We start from the raw sequence: 24152 nt of genomic DNA on the forward strand, positions 1-24152 counted from the left end.
GCCTGGTAACAGGGAGCCCATCATGGATGACTCTGTTTATGTCCAGCTTTTACCATCCACTCTTTCTTTGCTCTTTTGACTTTTATTCTGGGGCTCTCTGTACAGATGCATGGTGGGTGTGGACTTTTTTTTTTTTTTTTGCGGTACATGGGCCTCTCACTGTTGTGGCCTCTCCCGTTGCGGAGCACAGGCTCTGGACGCGCAGGCTCAGCGGCCATGGCTCACAGGCCCAGCCGCTCTGCGGCACGTGGGATCTTCCCGGACCGGGGCACGAACCCGTGTCCCCTGCATCGGCAGGCGGACTCTCAACCACTGCGCCACCAGGGAAGCCCGGGTGTGGACTTTTAAGATGGACTCCTAGCTGACCAGGGCTGGTTGGCTGGCCTCTTGGTACCATGCAGTCACAGAAGGGGGGAATCAAAGAACAAACAGTCCTGTGGTGTTTGGAGTCTCCCTTAGTGACACTAAGGCCTCTGTTTGATTTCTCGCATGGTAACAAAACCAGGAGGGGAAGGTGAGTGGCACCTGGAATAGACTCTGGGTGTAAGGCGGGTTTCAGGTCCTGGATAACACGCTGGAAGGGTGCACAGAAGTGAACTAAAGATGCAGGAGGCCATCCTCTTCCTGCTTCTCCTGGGCGCCCTGTCAGGTAGGAACTCTGTTTTGCCACCTGTCTTGGCCCATTCAGTTTGCTTGATATCATTGTGTAATAAAGTCCCCAAAGAGGAAATTGCCTCTGGGAGGCTTTGTTCAAGTGTGGGCTTCTCAGCGTCAGGGAGCCCTGAGAGGCTGGGATGGTGTATCTGGAGAAGAGGGTACCCAAAAAGCCACCATCTAATCAATGTTCATACAGACTTCACTTCCCCTCTTGTGCTAACTGGCCTGTGTGGTCCTTTCAACACCTAAAATTGGGAAAAGAATTTTCCTAGTAGGGCTTTTTATGTATGTCAGCCAGTCTTTGTGGAGATTCTGGCCTTACTCTGGAGCCTTCTGGGGGCCAACTGAGGTTGCAAATCACCCTATGGGAAAACCGAGGTACTGAGGGGCTAGTGTCTCAAGTCTTGAGCAAAGAAAATTTCTGATAGAAGCCAAAGATTCACCTCATGCTTCTGGCACTCCCTCTTCCTAACTCAAGAGCTTCAAGCATCTTGGATGATTTTTCAGTGTTGTCAGCTTGGATTACTTAAATTGAGCCCTTTAAATTAAATCTTATTTTTGAATAGGTAGTATATGCATTATGTATGGAATTCAATCATGTTAAATTTGCAGATTAATTTAGGGATAATTTACATCTTTGATGAGTTATAAAGTAAAAAGTGCTTAGAGGAGTGTCTGGTACCTAGTAAATGCTTAGTAAATGTTAGTGATTATTATGTACGACATTGAGTCTTCCTATCCAAGAACAGGGCTCTAGAAACTTATTCAAGTCTTCATTTGTTTTCTCAGGAGTATTTTGAGATTTTTTCTTTCATGTAGATCTTGCACATTCTGATTGTTTATTTCTAGTTCTTTTTCTTTTTAGCAGTTGTAAATGGAATTTTCTCTTCCCTCTTATCTTTCAGTTGATTGTTATATAATGTATGGAAGTTTTTTGATGAATTATCTTATTATTTGTAATGATGTTTCAGTTGATTCTCATGCATTTTCCAGGTTTGAAGATGATAAATATTTGTTCTTTTCCTCGTTTTTTTTTTTTTTTAATCTCTTATTTCTTTCTCTTATCCAACTACTGGGCCTGTATCTTCAGATTGCTGTTCAATAATGATGAGTGTATACTCTTGTCTTGTTCTCCATGAAGCATGATGTTAGCTTTTGGTATGAAATAGCTTTGGGTATGTTTTATATGTTAAGGAGATAGCTTTTATTCTTATTTAGGCTATTTGCTTGTAAGTCAAAATGGATTTTTAAATCAGATGTTTTTTCAAGATCTATAGAAAGGACCACTTGATTTTCCTCTTTGATCTGTTGATAACATAAATAAATCACGGTTTCCTAATAATATTGAAATGTCTTTAACCTTGGGCTTTTAGAGGGCAGGAGGAACTGTGAGTGTGAAGCTGGGCCTTGAGCTTCTCAGACTCTCACTTAAAGTAAACATTGGAGATTTTCCCAGAAATATAGGCTTTTAGGGTCATAATCATTTGAGTTAAGAGGTGACATTTATTGTCATTGGGGGAAGAGTGAGGTTAGGAAGAATCCAGCATCTTATACTGAAACATTATCATTTGGAACCTTCTCATCAGATATGTGAAAGGAACGGATCACAAAAGTTTGCAAGAAATACTTGAGATTCTTTATAAACACCACATTCCAATCCCTCCCTCTCCAAAAGACCATGCACTGTACTGCACTTTTGCTTCCATAGGTCAAATCCTACTTTTTGGAAGGTCTACAGACTGTTTCTCTCAGACTGATGCAGACTGTTTCTCTCTCACCTTCTTAGGTGAGTCTGAGAACCTGATCCTTACCCTTGATCTCAGAAACATCAGGGTCACAGAGGATTGGGGGAGGGGAACAGCCACACCAGTCCCTGCCTTTGGGGAATTGGAAACACGCATCACCAAAAGAATCTCAAACAAAGTAACATTCTCCAGTATCCTTTTTCCTCTCATTTGGTCTAACTCCTATGCATCCTCCAAGGCCCAATCAGGCCCAAGCTCCTCCATGGAGCCTTCCCAGGTTGCCCTAGCTCTTGGTGCACACTCTCCCTGCTGCACCCTGGAGCTCCTTTCATCTGCACATGGAATGCATTTTAAGGGTTTAGTACAGAGCCTAACACAGAGTAAGTGCTCAGTGAAAGGTAGCAGGAATTATACTATAATTCATCCGTTATGTGTCTGCCCTGTCTCCTCAAGTGGAACGTCAGCCCTACAATAAGAGGTTTCACGTTTCTTCTTGCTCTGTGGTCCCTGAGTGCCAACACATATAGCGTAGCTAATAAATGTTGTTTTTGTTGATCATTATCCCTTTGGGGACCTGTTTTTCCCCCCAAATTTACTGATATCCCCTAAATGCAGAAATTTAGATCATCTGCCTACTTAATATTGGCATTGAGATTGGCTTCTGTCTTTTTCACCTCCTATTAAGATGAGGGAAAGAAAACATTTTCTCTTTGGGATGCTAAAGTGTCCCATTCCAGTGACAACTTAGAAAGGAAGGCCCTAAAAGAACATAAACTACACAAGACTCCCAACTGTAGCAGGGGAAAGAGTTGAGATGCAACAATCTCTGGCTCCATCCGTACCAAAGGACCATGTGTCATTCGTGGGAGATAGAGAACTTAGCAAAGGCCCCTTGGTGTATTTAAATCCACTGCACACTGAAGTTGTCTCCACTTTGAGAAAGTCTCCAGGGAACTAGCTTTTGTCTGAGTCTCAGGGAAATGAAAAGTACCAGTGTGTTTAATGGAAGAAGGGCTCCTTGGTAGCTGGAAGACCGCAGGAACATGAAAAAGTTACCAGGCCCACTGACCTGAGTTTTGTCCACGGAGCACCAGGTGTGAGGCCATCTTGGTCTCTCTAGGACAATCCCCAAGTCTGCCATCTGGACCTAGACCCCTGCTAGGTGGTGTCAGGAATCAAAAGAGGCCCCAGGCTCAGTGTATTTTGCTGCTGAGGAAGCAGGTGCAACCCCTCCTGAATGCTCTTATTAATTTGAAAAGGCAGGAAGGTATAGTCCATTTCCAGAAAGTCTTTCTGTGGGTGATTAATCCTTTGTATGGGATCCAAAGAACATTATAAAAAGTTTCTACTTTTTCTCTCATGTCACTTTCCTATTCAGACAACCTCAGAGAAGCAAAGGCCATCCCTCCTCTCAGTCCTCCCTCCCTCTTCCTTTTCCATGGCAACCCAGTTGTCTCCCCCTCACCTCCAGCTGAAACACTCACTTCCTGGAGTCTGCCTGCTTTTCCACCTCCAAGGAGCTGCAGGAGGTTTGCGAGAAGCCAGCCCCCCTCAGGCCAGCACCAGAGTGACGTGGCAAGACAAACAACCCCCTCTCTCGCTAATGATGACCTAGTGCCATTTACACTGTAGGTGTAAGTGCAGATTTCACAGAATCATTACAAGACTCACCATCCTTTCTTCTGTGTCCTACTAAGGGCTCTCTTCTATTAGCCTTTGCGGGGTAAAGAATCAGCCCCCCAAAGTGGGTGGGTGAGCATCCCATCCAGGAAGGCATACACTGTGGAAATGAAAGACATAGGATAGGAAGACATTGCATATAGTGAAACAACACTGTATAATGTTTTCTAGTATGTTGAGTGTATGCATTTTCTTATACAGTACCTGTGACAGTGAATTCCAGTAGGGCTGCAGTTAGTCTGAGTGGCTTTGGTAAAGTTCCTGCACAGAGCTGACTCCCGTTCGAGGCAGGAAGTCTGCTGATTAATAGCACTGCTTTGTAACCACGGCTTCCGGGAGTTTGGGGACAGTTTGCAGCGGCCTGGAAGCATTGTTATTGATGACGGTGAGACTGATGATTGGCACCTGGCCTCGGTGAGCTCCTCAGAGGGCTCTGCTCTTGGCGCTGGTTATGTAACAGGATGGTACCTACATAAGCATCAAAATAGAAACAGTTCCAGCAGAGACTCTAACTTGGGCTCACTGTTTCCAGGGTAGCAGTGACTATGTTGGTGGTTCCTGATCTGAGCAAGTGCACTTTGCTCTGGCTCTTAGGGACAAGAGGACAGCAGGAGCTGGCACCGGGCCTCTCCCGTCCTCTTGCTACGAGGCAGTGTTCGGCTGGGATGCACATCCTTACTTTAATGTTGTTGCTATACTGTATCCTTTTTCTGTAATCAACTATAGATGTGGAAGCATTCTCATTTGGGTCCTGTGTGTCTTCTTGAACAATTGAACAATTAGAAGTGTTTAATGGCTACTGTCAGTGTAGCAACACAGCCCTGAGAGATAGAGTTGACAGAGGGCCCAACAGAAGTTAAGGGATCAGCCTAAGGTCACATAGTCAAGTAGCAGCAAGGCACAAAGCAGCTCTGATTCCAAATCCCTTTCTCTTTTCACAACACTCCTCTGACTTCTTTCACTACCATTTGGATTGGTTAATAGAGAGAATGAAGAGGTATTTATCACCTCAGGTGAGACCTGCCCTGTGTACCAAAAGCAGAGCTGTAAGTAAGAGCTGCTGCATCCCCGGAGGGAGAAGATGGCATTGCCCCACACTTCCTGGACCACGTCATCAACTTTGGTGTCCGAGATCCACATGGTCAGCTTCCTCCCCTGGAACTGAGGCTGCGGAGGCCTTCATTATCCCCACACGTGCTCCAGGGAGGGGGCCTCCTTGGTTCCTTTCTGGCAAGGCAGTGGTTTTGCTCATTTGGAAACAAGCGAGCCCATCATCCAGCCAGCTCTCAACCACAAGCTAGATGTTTCAGGGGGCTCAGTGACTGATAATAAACCTTTTTTTGTGCTTTTTCTTTTTCAAAGTGTACCCGTCAAGCAAGTATAATTTGCTTCTTAATTAAGATGCATGTGTAAGTCAAATTCCATTAAAGCCTCTTTCTTGCTCTCAAGCACTCAGACCACCAGAGAAAAATTGGAACACCAGTCTCAAAAGGAAAGTGCATGATGTCTTAGGGAGAGTGGGCCCCTGGCTCCCAACCTTCCCTCTGCCACCGATTAGGTGGGTGCCTTAGGACACATACCTTAAAAAAAAAAAAAAAGAAAAGAAAAAAAAGTTTAAAGTCTTTACTGGAGTATAACTGCTTTACAATGGTGTTAGTTTCTGCTGTATAACAAAGTGAATCAGCTATACGTACACATATATCCCCCTCTTGCATCTCCCTCTAACCCTCCCTATCCCACCCCTCTAGGTGGTCACAAAGCACCAAGCTGATCTCCCTGTGCTTTGCGGCTGCTTCCCACTAGCTATCTATTTTACATTTGGTAGTGTATATATGTCCATGCCACTCTCTCACTTCGTCCCAGCTTACACTTCCCCCTCCCCATGTCAAGTCCATTCTCTACATCTGCATCTTTATTCCTGTCTTGCCCCTAGGTTCTTCAGAACCTTTTTTTTTCTTTTAGATTCCATATATATGTGATAGCATACAGTATTTGTTTTTCTCTTTCTGACTTCCTTCACGCTGTATGACAGAATCTAGGTCCATCCATCTCACTACAAATAACTCAATTTTGTTTCTTTTTATGGCTGAGTAATAGTCCATTATATATATGTGCCACATCTTCTTTATCCATTCATCTGTGAATGGACACTTAGGCTGCTTCTATGTCCTGGCTATTGTAAATAGAGCTGCAATGAACATCGTGGTACATGACTCTTCTTGAATTACGGTTTTCTCAGGGTATATGCCCAGTAGTGGGAATGCTGGGTCACATGGTAGTTCTATTTTTAGTTTTCTAAGGAACCTCCATACTGTTCTCTATAGTGGCTGTATCAATTTACATTCCCACCAACAGGGCAAGAGGGCTCCCTTTTCACCACACCCTCTCCAGCATTTATTGTTTGTAGATTTTTTGATGATGGCCATTCTGACAGGTGTGAGGTGATACCTCACTGTAGTTTTGATTTGCATTTCTCTAATGATTAGTGATGTTGAGCATTCTTTCATGTGTTTGTTGGCAATCTGTATATCTTCTTTGGAGAAATATCTATTTAGGTCTTCTGCCCATTTCTGGATTGGGTTGTTTGTTTTTTTGATATTGAGCTGCCTGAGCTGCTTGTGTATTTTGGAGATTAATCCTTTGTCAGTTTCTTCGTTTACAAATATTTCATCCCATTCTGAGGGTTGTCTTTTCATCTTGTTTATGATTTCCTTTGCTGTGCAAAAGATTTTATGCTTCATTAGGTCCCATTTGTTTATTTCTGTTTTTATTTCCATTTCTCTAGGAGATGGGTCGAAAAGGATCTTGCTGTGATTTATGTCATAGAGTGTTCTGCCTATGTTTTCCTCTAAGAGTTTGATAGTGTCTGGCCTTACATTTAGGTTTTTAATCCATTTTGAGTTTATTTTTGTGTATGGTGTTACGGAGTGTTCTAATTTCATTCTTTTACATGTAGCTGTCCAGTTTTCCCAGCACCACTTATTGAAGAGGCTGTCTTTTCTCCAGTGTATATTCTTGCCTCCTTTATCAAAGATAAGGTGACCATATGTGCATGGGCTTATCTCTGGGCTTTCTAATCTGTTCCATGGATCTATATTTCTGTTTCTGTGCCAGTATCATACTGTCTTTATTACTGTAGCTTTGTAGTATAGTCTGAAGTCCGGGAGCCTGATTCTTACAGCTCCATTTTTCGATCTCAAGATTGCTTTGGCTATTCGGGGTCTTTTGTGTTTCCATACAAATTGTGAAATTTTTTGCTCTAGCTCTGTGAAAAATGCCATTGGTAGTTTGACAGGGATTGTATTGAATCTGTAGATTGCTTTGGGTAGTATAGTCATTTTCACAATGTTGATTCTTCCCATCCAAGAACATGGTATATCTCTCCATCTGTTTGTATCATCTTTAATTTCTTTCATCAGTGTCTTATAGTTTTCTGCATACAGGTCTTTTGTCTCCTTAGGTAGGTTTAACCCTAGGTATTTTATTCTTTTTGTTGAAGTGGTAAATGGGAGTGTTTCCTTAATTTCTCTTTCAGATTTTTTCATCATTAGTGTACAGGAATGCAAGAGATTTCTGTGCATTAATTTTGTATCCTGCAACTTTACCAAATTCATTGATCAGCTCTAGTAGTTTCCTGGTAGCATCTTTAGGATTCTCTATGTATAGTATCATGTCATCTGCAAACAGTGACACTTTCATTTCTTCTTTCCAATTTGGATTCCTTTTAGTTCTTTTTCTTCTCTGATTGCTGTGGCTAAAACTTCCAAAACTATGTTGAATAATAGTGATGAGAGTGGGCAACCTTGTCTTGTTCCTGATTTTAGTGGAAATGGTTTCATATTTTCACCATTGAGAATGATGTTGGCTGTGGGTTTGTCATATAGGGCCTTTATTATGTTGAGGTAGGTTCCCTCTATGCCCACTTTCTGGAGAGTTTTTATCATAAATGGGTGTTGAATTTGGTCAGAAGCTTTTTCTGCATTTATTGAGACAATCATATGGTTTTTCTCCTTCAATTTGTTAATATGGTGTATCGCATTGATTGATTTGCAGATATTGAAAAACCCTTGCATTCCTGGGATAAACCCCACTTGATCATGGTGTATGATCCTTTTAATGTGTTGTTGGATTCTGTTTGCTAGTATTTTGTTGAGGATGTTTGCATCTATGTTTATCAGTGATATTGGCCTGTAGTTTTCTTTTTTTGTGACATCTTTGTCTGGTTTTGGTATCAGGGTGATGGTGGCCTCGTAGAATAAGCTTGGGAGTGTTCCTCCCTCTGCTATAATTTGTAAGAGTTTGAGAAGGATAGGTGTTAGCTCTTCTCTAAATGTTTTATAGATTTCGTCTGTGAAGCCATCTGGTCGTGGGCTTTTGTTTGTTGGAAGATTTTTAATCACAGTTTCAATTTCAGTGCTTGTGATTGGTCTGTTTACATTTTCTGTTTCTTCCTGTTTCAGTCTTGGAAGGTTGTACCTTTCTAAGAATTTGTCCATTTCTTCCAGGTTGTCCATTTTATTGGCATAGAGTTGCTTGTAGTAATCTCTCATGACCCTTTGTATTTCTGCAGTGTCAGTTGTTACCTCTCCTTTTTCATTTCTAATTCTATTGATTTGAGTCTTCTCCCTCTTTTTCTTGATGAGTCTGGCTAATGGTTTATCATTTTGCTTATCTTCTGAAAGAACCAGCTTTGAGTTTTATTGATCTTTGTTATTGTTTCCTTCATTTCTTTTTCATTTATATCTGATCTGATCTTTATGACGTCTTTCCTTCTGCTAACTTTGGGGTTTTTATTGTTCTTCTTTCGCTAATTGCTTTAGGTGTAAGGTTAGGTTGTTTATTTGAGATGTCTCTTTTTTCTTGAGGTATGATTGCATTGCTATAAACTTTCCTCTTAGAACTGCTTTTGCTGCATCCCATAGGTTTTGGGTTGCCGTGTTTTCATTGTCATTTGTTTCTAGGTATATTTTGATTTCCTCTCTGATTTCTTCAGTGATCTCTTGGTTATTTAGTAGTGTATTATTTAGCCTCCATGTGTTTGTATTTTTTACAGATTTTTTCCTGTAACTGATATCTAGTCTCATAGCATTGTGGTTGGAAAAGATACTTGATATGATTTCAATTTTCTTAAATTTACCAAGGCTTGATTTGTGACCTAAGATATGATCTATCCTGGAGAATGTTCCATGAACACTGGAGAAGAAAGTGTATTCTGTTGTTTGTGGATGGAATGTCCTATAAATGTCAATTAAGTCCATCCTGTTTAATGTATCATTTAAAGCTTGTGTTTCCTTATTTATTTTCATTTTGGATGATCTGTCCATTGGTGAAAGTGGGGTGTTAAAGTCCCCTACTATGCTTGTGTTACTGTCGACTTCCCCTTTTATGGTTGTTAGCATTTGCCTTATGTATTGAGGTGCTCCTATGTTGGGTGCATGAATACTTACAATTGTTATATCTTCTTCTTGGATTGATCCCTTGATCATTATGTAATGTCTTTCTTTGTGTCTTGTAATTGTCTTTATTTTAAAGTCTATTTTGTCTGATATGAGAATTGCTACTCCAGCTTTCTTTTGATTTCCATTTGCATGGAATATCTTATTCCATCCCCTCACTTTCAGTCTGTAGGTGTCCCTAGGTCTGCAGTGGGTCTCTTGTAGACAGCATATATACGGGTCTTGTTTTTGTAACCATTCAGCCCGTCTATGTCTTTTGGTTGGAGCATTTAATCCATTTACATTTAAGGTAGTTATCGATATGTATGTTCCTATTCCCATTTTCTTAATTGTTTTGGGTTTGTTATTTTAGGTCTTTTCCTTCTCTTGTGTTTCTTGCCTAGAGAAGTTCCTTTAGCACTTGTTGTAAAGCTGGTTTGGTGGTGCTGAATTCTCTTAGCTTTTGTTTGTCTGTGAAGGTTTTATTTCTCCATCAAATCTGAATGAGATCCTTGCTGGGTAGAGTAATCTTGGTTGTAGTTTTTTGTACCCTTTTTTTTTTTTTTTTTTTGTGGTACGCTGGCCTCTCACTGTTGTGGCCTCTCCCATTGTGGAGCACAGGCTCCGGATGCACAGGCTCAGCAGCCATGGTTCACGGGCCCAGCCGCTCCGTGGCATGTGGGATCTTCCTGGACCAGGGCAAGAACCCATGTCCCCTGCATCGGCAGGCAGACTCTCAACCACTGTGCCACCAGGGAAGCCCCTTGGTTGTAGTTTTTTCCCTTTCATCACTTTAAATATGTCCTGCCACTACCTTCCGGTTTGCAGAGTTTCTGCTGAAAGATCAGCTGTTATCTTTATGGGGATTGCCTTGTATGTTATTTGTTTCTTTTCCTTTGCTGCTTTTAATATTTTTTCTTTGTATTTAATTTTTGATAGTTTAATTAATATGTGTCTTGGCACATTTCTCCTTGGATTTATTGTGTATGAGAGTCCCTCCACTTCCTGGACTTGGGTGGCTACTTCCTTTCCCAAATTAGGGAAATTTTCAAATATAATCTCTTCAAATATTTTCTCAGTCCCTTTTTTTTTTCTCTTCTTTCTTCTGGGACCCCTATAATTCAAATGTTGGTGTGTTTAATGTTGTCCCAGAAGTCTCTGAGACTGTCCTCAATTCTTTTCATTCTTTTTACTTTATTCTGCTCTGCGGTAGTTATTGTCACTATTTTATCTTCCAGGTCACTTATCCGTTTTTCTGCCTCAGTTATTCTGCTATTGATTCCTTCTAGAGAATTTTTAATTTCATTTATTGTGTTGTTCATCTTTGTTTGTTTGCTCTTTAGTTCTTCTAGGTCCTTGTTAAACGTTTCTTGTATTTTCTCCATTCTATTTCCAAGATTTGGGATCATCTTTACTATCATTATTCTGAATTCTTTTTCAGGTAGACTGCCTATTTCCTCTTCATTTGTTTGGTCTGGTGGGTTTTTACCTTGCTCCTTCATCTGCTGTGTATTTCTCTGTCTTCTCATTTTAGTTAACTTACTGTGTTTGGGGTCTCCTTTTCGCAGGCTGTAAGTTCATAGTTCCCATTGTTTTTGGTGAATGCCCTCAGTGGGTAAGGTTGGTTCAGTGGGTTGTGTAGGCTTCCTGGTGGAGGGGACTGGTGCCTGTGTTCTGGTGGATGGGGCTGGATCTTGTCTTTCTGGTGACATACCTTATACTTATCTGTAGAATGAATGAACTGAATATTTGGTGAATTTTATATCTTATTAACTGCTCTATTTTTAGGGTGTGGACCCTAGCCACTAATTATTATTATTACTATTGCTTTAATACTGCTACTACTGCTTTTAACAGCAAGGAAGCTGGAGAAAGTGGGTGTTGGACTAAGAGTTGGGAGATCCAAGCTTGGCCACCTTTCTTATCAGTGTCCCTGGAGTGTCTGCCTCAAAGTTTTTAGGGTTCAGTTACATGACCCTGGCATACATAACTTTTTCCTGGGAAGAGAGGCCTCCAGATGAAGAGCAGAACAGCTCTGGCAAGAATGTCAGCAGAAAGGGCATATTCAAAGACACAGCCTGGTTTTATCCATACATGGAATAGGTAGTTCTCAACACAAAGTGCTTAAGGGCCACTGGATAGATCCACTTTTCCCTCTGAAATATTTCCCTCACTGCTATGTGAAATAGGACCACTCAGGGAAGAGCACAACAAGCTCTATAAGTGTAAGGAGGCAGCATGGAGCCATGCAAAGGAGTCCTGTCCTTGGAGTCAAAGACTTGGATTGGAAGGTTGGTTCTTCCATAGAATTAGCCTCTCAAACCTAGGGCTTAACCAAGTTATAATTAACGCAACAAGATCAATGGATACACTCCCCATGAAGCAAACTAGGAGCTTCGGCTGGACATATTTGGGGAGCATGGCCTCTCCAGTTTGCCACAGGACCCGCAGCAAGGTTGGTGGCTGTGGTAATCTATCTGTTCAAGGTGAGGCTGTGGGGAGCCCTGAGTAGGGCTTAGCAAGCCTCTCATAGCCGAGCCCATATCAAGCTAATACCCAGCACCATGCCTTATGCTGTTCCCCCAAATGGCCTCTTATAGATCACATCACTCAAATCTAACATCTTGGTCATGTGTCCAATCTCTTACCAGCTCCCAGCACCATCTTGTTATGCTGCTACCAGGTCATAGAATAACCACAATGCATCCCACATGCAGGGTCACCTGATGAGCATGGAGCAACAGACTGTCGGTAGTGGGGGACATGCAGTCTGTTATATACAGACCCAGATGCATGAGCCAGAGCCCCCCATGGCCACTTACCGGGTGTGTAGTCTCAGGTGTGTGAAATCGTGGCAGCAATACCTACATCCAGGGACCACGGTTAGAATGGATGAAATCAGGCACACCTAGCATGATGCCCAGTGAGTAGGTGCCCAGTGAAGGTGAGTGGTTACTAGTTTCAGTCTGTTCCTTTGGGTCGGGCACTACCTTACCCCAGGCTATTCTTGAGAAAAATGTAGTGAGTTACATCTTTGTTTAAACATGCTCAGAGGCCTCCTTCCTCGTTGGCTAGAGGGGTACGAATCACTGGAGTGAGTGGGAGGGGGCAAGATCAGGTCGGGGGTGGGGCCCTTGGAGACAAATTGCCAACCTTTCATTTTGCTCATGACCATCTTGCCCTGCTGAGCTGGGAGGGAACACACTTGTGAACAGCTTGGGGGAGTGGGGTGGAGATTCCAGTGGTGGGAAAAGAGGGCTTGAGGGAATTATACCCACAAAACCCAACCCACCACAGCAGTTGATTATTTTTCTCATTTTGAAAAACTATTTTGGGGAACTTTTTGCCTCTAAATACTCCAGGCATACTATTTTGCTGCTGGTTTTTTAATCACAAGGATGCTCTAATATTAAAGTCAATTTTAATAGATTAAAAAAATCCATTTGTATTCACATCACCCTAAACCTCAGCTGTTTTGACATTTCTCAGTCCTTGCACAGTCCTTGCCCATAAAATCGGGTAATGCCGCCAGCAAAAAATAACTTACGCATAATGCATTTTAGTCTCTAAACGAAATCAGATGATTTTAGATTTAGGAAAGCTTGTATCGGTGAATGTGTTTATATTTCACTTTCTCCTGCATTTCTACCTACCTCTCTGCATCCCCTCCCCCAAATTTGAAATAAAAACATTCTCTTATACAAGCCAACATTTTCCCATGGCTTGTTTGTTTCTAGAAATTTTGCACCTTTCAGATCTTTCTACTGTTCCCCCCTACCTCCTCCCATTCCAGGAATTTTTGTCCCCAGTGGCTAACGGTGGCCAAGGTTGGAAGCTGGCTGAGAAGCAAGACCTCAGTGTAAATTTTGGCTTCATTACTTATTATTCACCATGTGTCCTTCAGCTTGGTTTCCTCATCTGTAAAATGATGACACTAATATTTATCTGAGAGGATTATTCTGAGGAGTAAATGAGAGAAAGTATTTTACATGATGCATTTATTTGGACCATTGGTTAAGTGGTAATTGTATTAATTTCCTAGGGATGCCGTAACAAATTACCATAAACTGAACAGCTTAAAGCAGCAGAAATTTATTCTCTCACAGTTAAGGAGCCCAGAAGTCTGAAATCAAGGTGTCAACAGGATTGGTTCCTTCCAGAGACTCTGAGGGAGAAGCTGCTCCAGGCCTACCTCCTGGTTTCTGGGGGTTGCTTGCCATGCCTTGGCTTGTAGCTACATCACTTCAGTTTGTTCCTCTTTCCTAACATGGGCTTCTTCCTTGTGTGTGTGTCTCTGTGTCCTATCCTGTTCTCATAAGGACACCACTCACTACATTTGGGGCCCACTCTAATCCAGCACGACCTCCTCTTAACTAATTACATTTACAAAGACTCTACTTGCAGATAAGCTACATTCTGAGGTTCTGGGTGGCCATGAATTGGGGGGGGCACTATTCAACCCCTACAGGAACCATCATTATGGAAGCATAAAGAATATGACCCACTGCTCTCCTCTGTGCTGGCAAAATCCTGCAGAGTGTCAAGGAGACCTTAGAGTGTCCTAAGGCTTTCCTGGAAGAAACACATTTTCTCTGACATCATAACATTCCCTGTTTGTAATGCAGCCCAAGGTAATTCACGGGCCTGCCCTGAGTCTCTCACTACCTTCTCTGTGAAATGGGAGTCACTCTATCGAGCATGATGTACTGATTGACCCTCTCCATGATGCCCACAGCATCCAGTAATAATAAATCATTGTCCGTGAGATTCCTTAGGGATGTGGGGAGAGCTGGCATGATTTTGGAGTTCTCATGCACACTCCATTCTCAACGGCCTCTGAATCAAACACTGACACGGAGAAGGAAAATAAATTCTTAGAGACTCCCTGGCCCTTGTAAGACAGAGGATGCCATGGCCAGACTGGGTCCTCCAAGGGGTGTCTGTCTTCTAAGGCATCACATTTCCCTCTCCCTGGCTCTTCACAAAGGCTGGGAGAAACCAGAAAGGAAGCAGAGAGACAAAAGAAAGACAGCAGCGTTATTTCCAGAATGACAGAAGCAGATTTCATGATTGTTTGCTGGTGGTTGTTTTCTTGGCTTTGAGATGATCTCGCATTCCTGTTTCCAGCTCTTGGCAAGAGTCTTCATTCTTGGGGAGTGACTGGGTTCCAGTGTTGCCCTGAGCTACGAGTTGAAGCCACAGACCAAGCTGCTAAGTGCTTGTTTCCAGCACAAGGCTTTGTGCTCATGTCATTTTGCATCCTTTTTAAATCCGCAGTGGGACATGCACTACACCTAATCCACTTACCTGCTACAAGCAACGTGGCAGAGAATTCTCCACCTGAGACTTCAGTGCACAAGTTTTCTGTGACATTATCAGCATCATTGTCACCTGTGATCCCAGGGTTTCCCCTAATCAACTCAAGTCCCCTCACTGAGGCCTTCAGGGTGAACTGGCTGTCAGACACTGACTTTGAGGTAAGCACCACCTTACTCCCAATAGGAGCTGCTCACAAAGAGGGGTCCTGAAGATGGGGTGGATGGGATTCTCGATCAGTGATCATTTCCTCCTCTTTCCCTGGTTTAATCTCCCCTCTTGTAAGATCCGGGCATTCTGTTTGGGGCATTCTACAGCCCTCTGTGCTAGATGCCCCTATAGCTTTGGACTTTTTCTCCATTTAATTCAGTCCAAATGAACAATGTGTTCAATTTGCTACAAATAAAAGGTTTGTTTCTTATTGCCAACCACCCTCACACGATAACAGGTGTTAGAGGTGCTGACAGTAACTGAATTCTTTGGGTGGCACGGTTTGTGTGATGATCTCCTTAAAAACGAGGCCCTGATGAATTTGTACCTGGTGATTCTTCTTTTCTATGATTCTGTAATTTTTCAGAAGGAAATTTATGAGGAGACATTTCATATGGAAGAATGCACCCTTAACAAAAATATAAGTCTGGATGTCCAGCCATACTATGTGAATGTTTCCTCTTGGGCAATTCAGACCCCAATCATTCACATTCAAGAGCCACGCCACTGCTGCTGTTTTCTCGTTTGTCATTTGGGTCTTTTCCAAAGTTTTCACTTCTCCTTAGGCAGGACAAACCTGCTGATTGCATGTCTACTGGTAACCTCAAAGGCCTTCTAAGGATGTCTTTAGGGTCTAGGTGTCTGGACCCGTTTGTACTGCATTATCCCTCAGGCCTACCTCATTCCTCAATGGGCGTAGGGACCTCCCACAGTCATCATCAGCTTTGCCCCTGCTCCCACCTGCCATTGCTCTGGGTTTCTGGTGGGACCCAGTGGGCCTGCTTGGTCTAGGCTCGGTTGCCTCTCTGAGATACATAAGGTGTTCTTAAACCCAGCTGATGATTAGAGCCACTAGGGGAGCTTTCAGAAAGTGTGCATATCTGGGCCCCAGAGCAGACCTGTGGAGCCCAGGACTTGAAGGCAAGAACCCGGCATCTGGTATTCTCTGCACCCCAGGGGTGGGCCCTCTGGTATGCAAGGAGCACACATTCAGGAAGACTTCAACTCACCATCCAGGGTACATTCCCAGGGCCCACATACTGTTTCTGTGACTTCCCTGCCTATCTACCTGCTCCCTTGACTTCCGGTTCATCTTTAACAGCTGTTGCTTATCTGTGCCTCTAAGCCTTGCCAGTTGCTTACACTTACAGAGCACGTAGTATACACCGGACACTGCGGAAAGTGCTTGACATGTGTTTACTCTTGTAATATTCACAACAAGCCAATGATGTTATTTGTATGATTATCTCCTTTGTACAGGTGGGGGAAATGATGCAAAATTTAACAGAGAGGTGAGACAACGTGCCCTGGGTTGTACAGCTACTGCTGTGCTGAAACTGGAAGGCAGGTAGTCTGGTTTTAGAGCTCTCATTATTTTTTTAAACAGCTCTATTGAGACATAATACACATAGCATATAATTCACCCGTCTAAAGTACACAAGTCAGTGGTTTTTACTCTATTCACATACCATCACCACGATCTAATTGTAGAATGTTTTCATCACCCCAAAACAAAACCCCAAGTCCATTAGCAGTCGCTCCCCTGTCTCCTATCCTCCCAGGCCCTGGGAACCACTGAACTACTTTCTGTCTTAATGGATTTACCTATTCTGAACCCCTTCATATGAATGGAATCATATTGTATTTGGTTTTTAATGACCGGCTTCTTTTCACTTAAGCATAAAATTTCAAAGGTCACACATGTTGTAGCACGGATCAGTACTTCAGTCCTTTTAATGGCTGAATAATATTCCACTGAATGGATATACTACATTTTGTCTATTTGTTCATCAGTTGACAGATATTTGGGTTATTTCCACTTGAGAGCCCTCATTCTCAGCCTCTCATAGTCTATAGCCTTTAATGATGAGGATGACCAAGCTATTTCAGATTTTCAGATGTTCTAAAGCACGTTCAGTGGCTTCCCTTGTGGTCCAGTGGTTAAGAAGCCACCTTCCAATGCAGGGGACTTGGGTTTGATCCCTGGTCGGGGAACTAATATCCCACATGTCACAGGGCAACTAAGCCCACACGTCACAACTACTGAGCCTGTGCGCTCTAGAGCCTGTGCCACAACTAGAGAGCCCACGTGCTGCAGCTACTGAGCCTGCATGCTCTGGAGCCCACACACCACAACTAGAGAGAAGACCATGCGCTGCAATGAAGAGCCCGTGTGCTACAGTGAAAGATCTCGCATGCCACAACTAAAACCTGACACAGCCAAATACATACATACATACATACATACATAAACATTAATTTAAAAAATGAGGGCTGTTTAAAAAAAAAAAGCACGTCCACATCCTGGTCTCTTAATTGTTACTACTAAAACTGATATTATCACTATTAAAATTGCAAATCCCTATTCTAGAAATAACATCACAAAGAGACAGCAAGGTTAACTGCTGATTTGTCTGAGATCACAGAGCCAGAAAGGATGAAATAAGAACTTGACTCAGGTCTTCCCATTCCCAGTGTCAGGCTCTGTCCCCTACACTGCCCTGCACATCTACTCCTGCTTGCATGAGCCCCCAAATCCTCCGCTATCATACCTGCCCTTCCCATATTCCATGTGTGATTCAAGCAGGGCTGTCAGTCAAGGAGGAGTTCCATCCTGTTCCTGACCTCTAGAAATGGAGGATTTCTGAGCCTCTCCACTGATCTAGGTCACGTGTTCAGTGTACAGTCCCAGTCCTGGTGCCCTCCTGGCACCACAGCCAACAGCTGCCCAGGACCCCATGTCGGTACTAGGATGGGCCACAGGTTCACACATCCTGAAGCTGTTCTCAAGAATTTGTTGCTGCTCTCCAGAAACTACCCAGTATTATCAACCATCCCCTGCAAGAAGTCGCTATTCTCCAACCCAAACTGCTCACAAGGGCTGTTCCCACAGAACACAGCAATGCCATCTCTGTGGCAGAACCTGGCTCCTCCTTGACCCTCTCTGCAGGGTGACCTAGCCATAAGGTTCTGGGGTCTCTGGCCCAGAGGTCTGGTCACTGTTGGCCTTGGGACTCAGTCATGCAGGGCTTTCTGAGGGTGACGTCCAATCATGCCAGAGGCAGGCTGCCCTACTTTTAGACAGAGCTGCTGAGACTTCAGGGGTGGGGGGTTAGGTGGATTAATAACGCTGATGGTGATGATGATGACGACAAGTCACATCTATGGCGCATTTACCATATGCCAGGAATTCCCCTAAACATTTTGTGAACGCGTTCATTTAATCCTCATAACAATGCTATGAAGTGGTACGCTATTATTACTTACATGTTAAAGGTGGGGAAACTGAGGCATAGAGAGGTTGAGCAACTCGCCCAAGTTCACACAGCTAACTGGTGGCAGACTTGAGATTTGAGGTCAGGCAGGCTGGCCCCAAGAACACTTGCTCATCGCCCCCAAGCCGCGCTGCCTCACTGTTGCCTCCCAAGAGGGATATCCAAGCCTCATCCAGCAGCGCATGTGGCTCACCTCTGGAGCAGCACCAAGAAGGAGAGCTCCGAGGAGTCAGGGAGGCGGGACTAACGGACATCCACGAGAGCTGTAAGGGCAGGCGCTCTCTGAGGCTGCATGGCGGCCGCGCTTGCCCCCCTGCCATTGGCCCATCTCTGAGCTTAATACCGCTCTGTCCTCATCTGCTGTCGTGAGCTCTGTGGACCTTGTAAATTTGGTCAGCCTTGTCCAGAACAACCTCAAACTTAACACACCTAAAACTAAACTTATCGTCTTTTAGCAAAACTCTGCAGCCAGATTGCCCACCATCAGAGAGACTCCACCACTCCCAGCTGTGATCTTCGGAGTTCCTTCTCCTCCCTGCTCTGGTCTCCTGATGTGTGAAAGGGGGAAGTTTTTCCAACCTATGGTTATTGCGATGATTAAATAAAATACTCCACAAAATGTCTTGGCCAGAGCCTTGCACATGAACATTTAATTAATGCTGGTAAAGACAACAGCAAAAGCAACTTTTCCATGTGTTGGCAGCAACCTAATTCCTTTGGTTCCAAGATATAACATTTTAGACCTTTTTTTTTTGATGGTACGCAGGCCTCTCACTGTTGTGGCTTCTCCCCTTGCGGAGCACAGGCTCCCAATGCGCAGGCTCAGCGGCCATGGCTCACGGGCCCAGCCGCTCTGTGGCATGTGGGATCTTCCTGGACCGGGGCACTAATCCATATCCCCTGCATCGGCAGGCGGCCTCTCAACCACTGTGCCACCAGGGAAGCCCTAGACCTTTTTTTGACTGTTCTATTTTCTTCCTCTAGGGTGTTAGAGCCAGGCCCCAAGGAGAAAGGCTGTCAATAGGTAACATTGGGGTGAAGGATCTGCAAGCATGGAGTTCAGGAGAGGACTCCAGGCTTAGGTAGCTGGAAGCTAGGGTGTAAATCAGGAAGCACAGAGGACCGTTGTGACGGGGGCAGCTCTGGTGGATACACATTCACTGAACAGTTTTTGACATCTAATGATAATAAAACTCAGCATTTGCTGGGTGCTCGCTCAGCACCAGACAGGGATCAAAGTATTCCATGGATTAGCTCATGGAGTCCTCCCAGCAACTGCAGAAAGCAGATGCCATTAGTATCCCCACTTTACAGATGGTAAAATTGAGGCACGGAAAGGTTAAGTAATGGGAAGGCTGAGCTTTGAAGCCAGTCAGTCTGGCTCCAGAGTCTACACTCTTGACTCCTATGTTATGCTGCCTCTCACCTCCCATGTGCCAAGCAGAGAGACAGGTCATCTCCACTTGTGTGGAGCCCAGGCTGACCCTGTTCATTGGTGGTGACAAGATTACTGTGTTTTCCCCTCTCAACCCTCCTCCATACGTGCCCCCTCCACTGCATGTGCTCATTCACATCTGTGGCCATCCTCTCCTCTCATAATCAATCCAGATCGTACAAAGTCAAACACAATGCCCACCACCTCGTCCATGAAGTCCTCCTTGACTAAACACATCTCACAACGAACTTTTTTCCCCATGATTTTCCATAGTACCGTGGTCTAGCTCTTTGTTATAATACCTTGTATTATACTTCAGTTGTTTAACTAGGTCGAGAATTATTTACCTAATGATAGTCGTGTGGAAACAAAATCAGGGAAAGGTCAGGTAACTTTCCCAAGGTCACAAAGAAGTCCAGTGGTGGAAACTGGATAGGAGCTAAGTGCTTTTCTCAGTAGAGGATACTGAATGCCTCCCTGCCTGGCCCCAGTTGTATTAATAACCAAAAGGTTCTTCTATGAGCATAAATTAAGATATTTATGAAATTTAGTCCTTGATATCTCAAAGGGCTCTGGGCCTTCTGGGAGCTCCACAGGCTAAGCTGGTGGCAGGGATGTGCATATAGATGTGCGAGGTCACAGACTGGCCTCCAGTTAACCTCAGCAGGGCCCTTCTACCATGGACCACAGGGGTTCCTGCTGGCAACAGTCTAGATTCTGGTGATATGTCTCTGGCCCTGGTGCTTGGTGCCCCTTCCACATCTCCACTCCAAAACACTTGTCTTGCACAGGACACATTTCTGACAGTGGAAGAATGTGTGGAAATGTACCAAAAACCCAAAGAGCCTGTTGGTGTAAGTAAATATCATTTCTTATTTCTGCAGATGTATCCTTCTCTTGTTTATTCTTAGATGTGGCCTTGGGAAACTTAGAGGGGAATGATGAGTCAAGACGTAACTTAACAGCAATCCCAGGGAAGTGCAGCATCTTAAAGACAAGAAAATCAAACTGTATTCAGGGTAGCTAAGGGACTTGCCTAGGAGCCTACCCCAAGTAGTGACAGGTTTTAAATTTTTCGGGCTTTCCATCTCCAGTAGATGGAACTAGGATGTCTCCTGAATATTTGTCTTTCCTAGGAAGAGCAGTAGTCCACAGAGGAGTCCATTTAGTGAAGTGTCACGGGGTTTATGTCGGAAAGACACAGGCAAAACAACCAGTTCCCCTGACAGTGAGTGAAAGATGGTTTCCAGGGTGCTGGTTGCCTCCTTCCTAGTAATATCCCTTTGCAAAATGTGTGCATACAAAACAGATCTTCTTTCACATGGTTACTAAGAATTGTGCATTTGCTTTTAGGTTGTCACCACCGGGAAGGAACAACTAGATTTTGAAACAGGACCACACATATTTGATTTGCAGATTTGTGTGAAGGATGACATGGGTGTCACTGACCTGCAGGTCCTGACGGTCCAGGTAACAGATGTGAATGAGCCGCCTGAGTTTCAAGGCAACTTGGCAACAGGTAAGACACACTGGGGTGTGCGATGCAGCCCAGACGGTGGCATCAGGCAGGACGCTGGGTGACAGAGTGAAATAGAAAAGTAAATAAACAAGCAGCTGTTTCCCTGGAAAAGGCAACTGCTTAATGAGTGGGGAATAAGTGAAACGTCCGCCAGCCCAGGACTCCCAATAGTAACACCCAATAATTTACAAAGCCCTTTCCATCCATGGCTTCTCTTGGGCCTCTCCTGGGGAGGAACCTGGGGCTCAAGGACCTTAAGTGGATCATGCTGGAGGAAACTGGGCTGAGCCCGTTTACAGGCTTAGCACTGGATACCGGCCATTGACTGACTGGTTCATTCTCCGCATGGATGCTGACCCCTCGAGGGGACTGTGTATTTGGGGTCTGCTACAGGGTAGGGACAATACAGGGGACCGGAGCATAGGGTAACATCCTGCGTGATCTCTCCCTGGCTCATGGCTTTGAAGGCCATCCATACACTGACAACTCCCAAGTCCACTGTTATTTTTGTTTGTTTCCTATTTTTTGGACTCAATCATCTTTATTAACCTATCAATGTCACATTTTATATCAGTACATACTACCTTGTTATTTTTTCAAAGAAATCTACTTTAGTACATCATATTAATAGTAAAAAGTCAAATAAGATGGCTAAACATCAACCTAGCGTATTAATGTCCTCTGGACAAGGCAAGCTAGAAACGCATTCACTTTACACACATGTAAGGGTAGTGTTCCAAATTAACTAAGAAGCTGCTACACCAGCTTCACCCTTGAACTCCTGACTTAGATAAAAACTGTCCTACCCAACATCTCCATTTGGATGTCTAATGGACATCCATGATATTGTGAATTATAATAAGAAACATATCTTTTGTCTTTGTCCCCTCCTGGCACAGATACTAAAATCGTTGGAATGTCCTAAGTGATGAGTGATAAAGGTGTTTTTTCTTACATTAATGAGGTGACTTTTGGACCCCACCTAAGGATGGGTGTTGTCCACTAGAGAAACCAACCATACGATTAGAAGGTTGGACAGTGGAGAGGGGGGAGGGGCTGGAGATTGAGTTAAATTGGGTTCAGTCACTAATGTCCAATGATTTAATCAGTCGTGCCTACGCAATGAAGCTTCCATAAAAGCCCAAAAGAACAGGGCTCAGAGAGCTTCCGGGTAAGTGAACACGTGGAACCTGGGGAGAGTGGGTGCCTGGGGAGGGCATGGGAACTCTCTGCCCCTTTCCCATACTGTGCCCTACGCATCTCTTCCATCTGGCTGATCCTGACTTATACCCTTTTATAATAACCCAATAATCTAGTAAGTAAAATGTTTCCCTGTGTTCACTAGACAGCAAACTCCTCTAGCAAATTATTGGAACCCGAGGAGGGGGTTGTGGGAACCTCCCATCTAGAGTCGGTTGGTCAGAAGCACAGGTGACCACCTGGACGTGTGATTGGCATCTGAAGGGGCAGGGGCTGTCTTGTATGATGGAGCCCTGCAGCTGTGGAATCTGACGCTATCTCTGGGTAGACAGTGTCAGAATCGAGTTGAGTTGTGGGACACGCAGCTGGTGTTGGAGAATTGCTTGGTCGTGTGGGAACCCCCCTAGACACACACTGGAACTGGTGTTAGGATCTGACATCTCAGACTTAATGTGCCCCCAAACCACTCTTGACTCCCGTCTCCCTCCCCACCATCCCAGCCCAAATCTGCCTCTCTCATCTTTCCCATTTTAGTTACTGGCAACTCCATCTTTCCAGTTTCATGGGCCAAAACCTCGCAGTTACCCTTGATTCCCCTCTGTCTTTCACACCCAACATCAAACCCATTAGGAAATCCTGCCAGCTTCTAAGTTTATGCAGAATCCAACCTCTGCCCAGCAACCCCAGCATGGCTCGCCGGGATCACGGCAGTGGCCACCTAATCGGTCTCCTGCTCTGCCCTTGCCCCCTCTAGTTGATTCTTCTTACGACAGCCAGAGGGATATTCTTAAACATCGGTTAAATCAAGGCACTCCTCTGCTTAAAACCCTGCAAGAACTTCCCATCTCCCTCACAAGGAGAACCAGAGTCTCCCTAAGGACCTATCAGATCCGATGAGCCCCTTCCAAACCCCATCTCCTCTCCAACACATCTCCCCTTCACTCCTCTGCTGCCGCAGTCCCGGCCTTCTCACCCGTCTGTGAATATCCCAGGCACGCCCTACCCCGGTATCTTTGCATCCACCGTTTCCTCTGCCCCTTCCCCTGCATCTCTGTCTCCTCCTTTAAGAATCTTGACTCCAATGTCAGTGAACCTTCCAGAAGCACTCTATTTAACATGGTAACCCAACTCACCACATGCCTTATACCTGATTCGTCTCCGTAACATTGCTCAGTAACATTCATGTATTTCATTCATTTATTTTATTTTCTATATCTCCCCACTAAAATGCAGGCTTCATGACAGCAGGGTTTTGTGTTTTGTGAATGGCTGTACTCCCAACATGTAGATCCGCATTTGGTACATAGTGAGAACTCAGTCAATATTTTTTTGAATGAAAGCCTGAGCAGTGATCAAAGCAAATGTACGCTGGAGCTTGGATGTAAGATGGCCTGGGTTTGAATTGTGATTCTATTACTTAGAAGCTGAGACAACCTCACAAATTCTCTGAGCCTGTGTCCTTGTTTGTAAAGTGGAGATAACTACAATACCTACTTTACAGGGCTGTTGTGAAGACGAAAGGAGGAAACATAAGTCCTCAGCATAGTGTCTCCAAAAGAGTGAGTTAATGTTAACGTTCTCAGTCATCTCTCAGAAAGCTTCTCAGAAAGAGATGCCAGGACAGAGCATGGCGGTCCCTCGGGCAAGGCTGGTGGTGCTAGTGACCCTGTCTGCTCCCTC

The 24152-nt window shown here is 44.2% G+C and overlaps 1 protein-coding gene across 1 annotated transcript in view; it reads left to right on the plus strand.

The window, feature by feature from the left end:
* The first annotated feature begins 603 nt into the window (after positions 1–603).
* Positions 604–24152, plus strand: part of CDHR3 (cadherin related family member 3) — a 97217-nt gene continuing 73668 nt past the window's right edge. The window contains exons 1-3 of the mRNA XM_070046274.1: positions 604–649; positions 14795–14994; positions 21107–21272. Coding sequence (XP_069902375.1) covers positions 604–649; positions 14795–14994; positions 21107–21272 — 412 coding nt within the window. The remainder of the gene's footprint in view (positions 650–14794; positions 14995–21106; positions 21273–24152) is intronic.

This window comes from Globicephala melas, chromosome 9, assembly GCF_963455315.2.
Source record: "Globicephala melas chromosome 9, mGloMel1.2, whole genome shotgun sequence".
NCBI lineage: Eukaryota > Metazoa > Chordata > Mammalia > Artiodactyla > Delphinidae > Globicephala > Globicephala melas.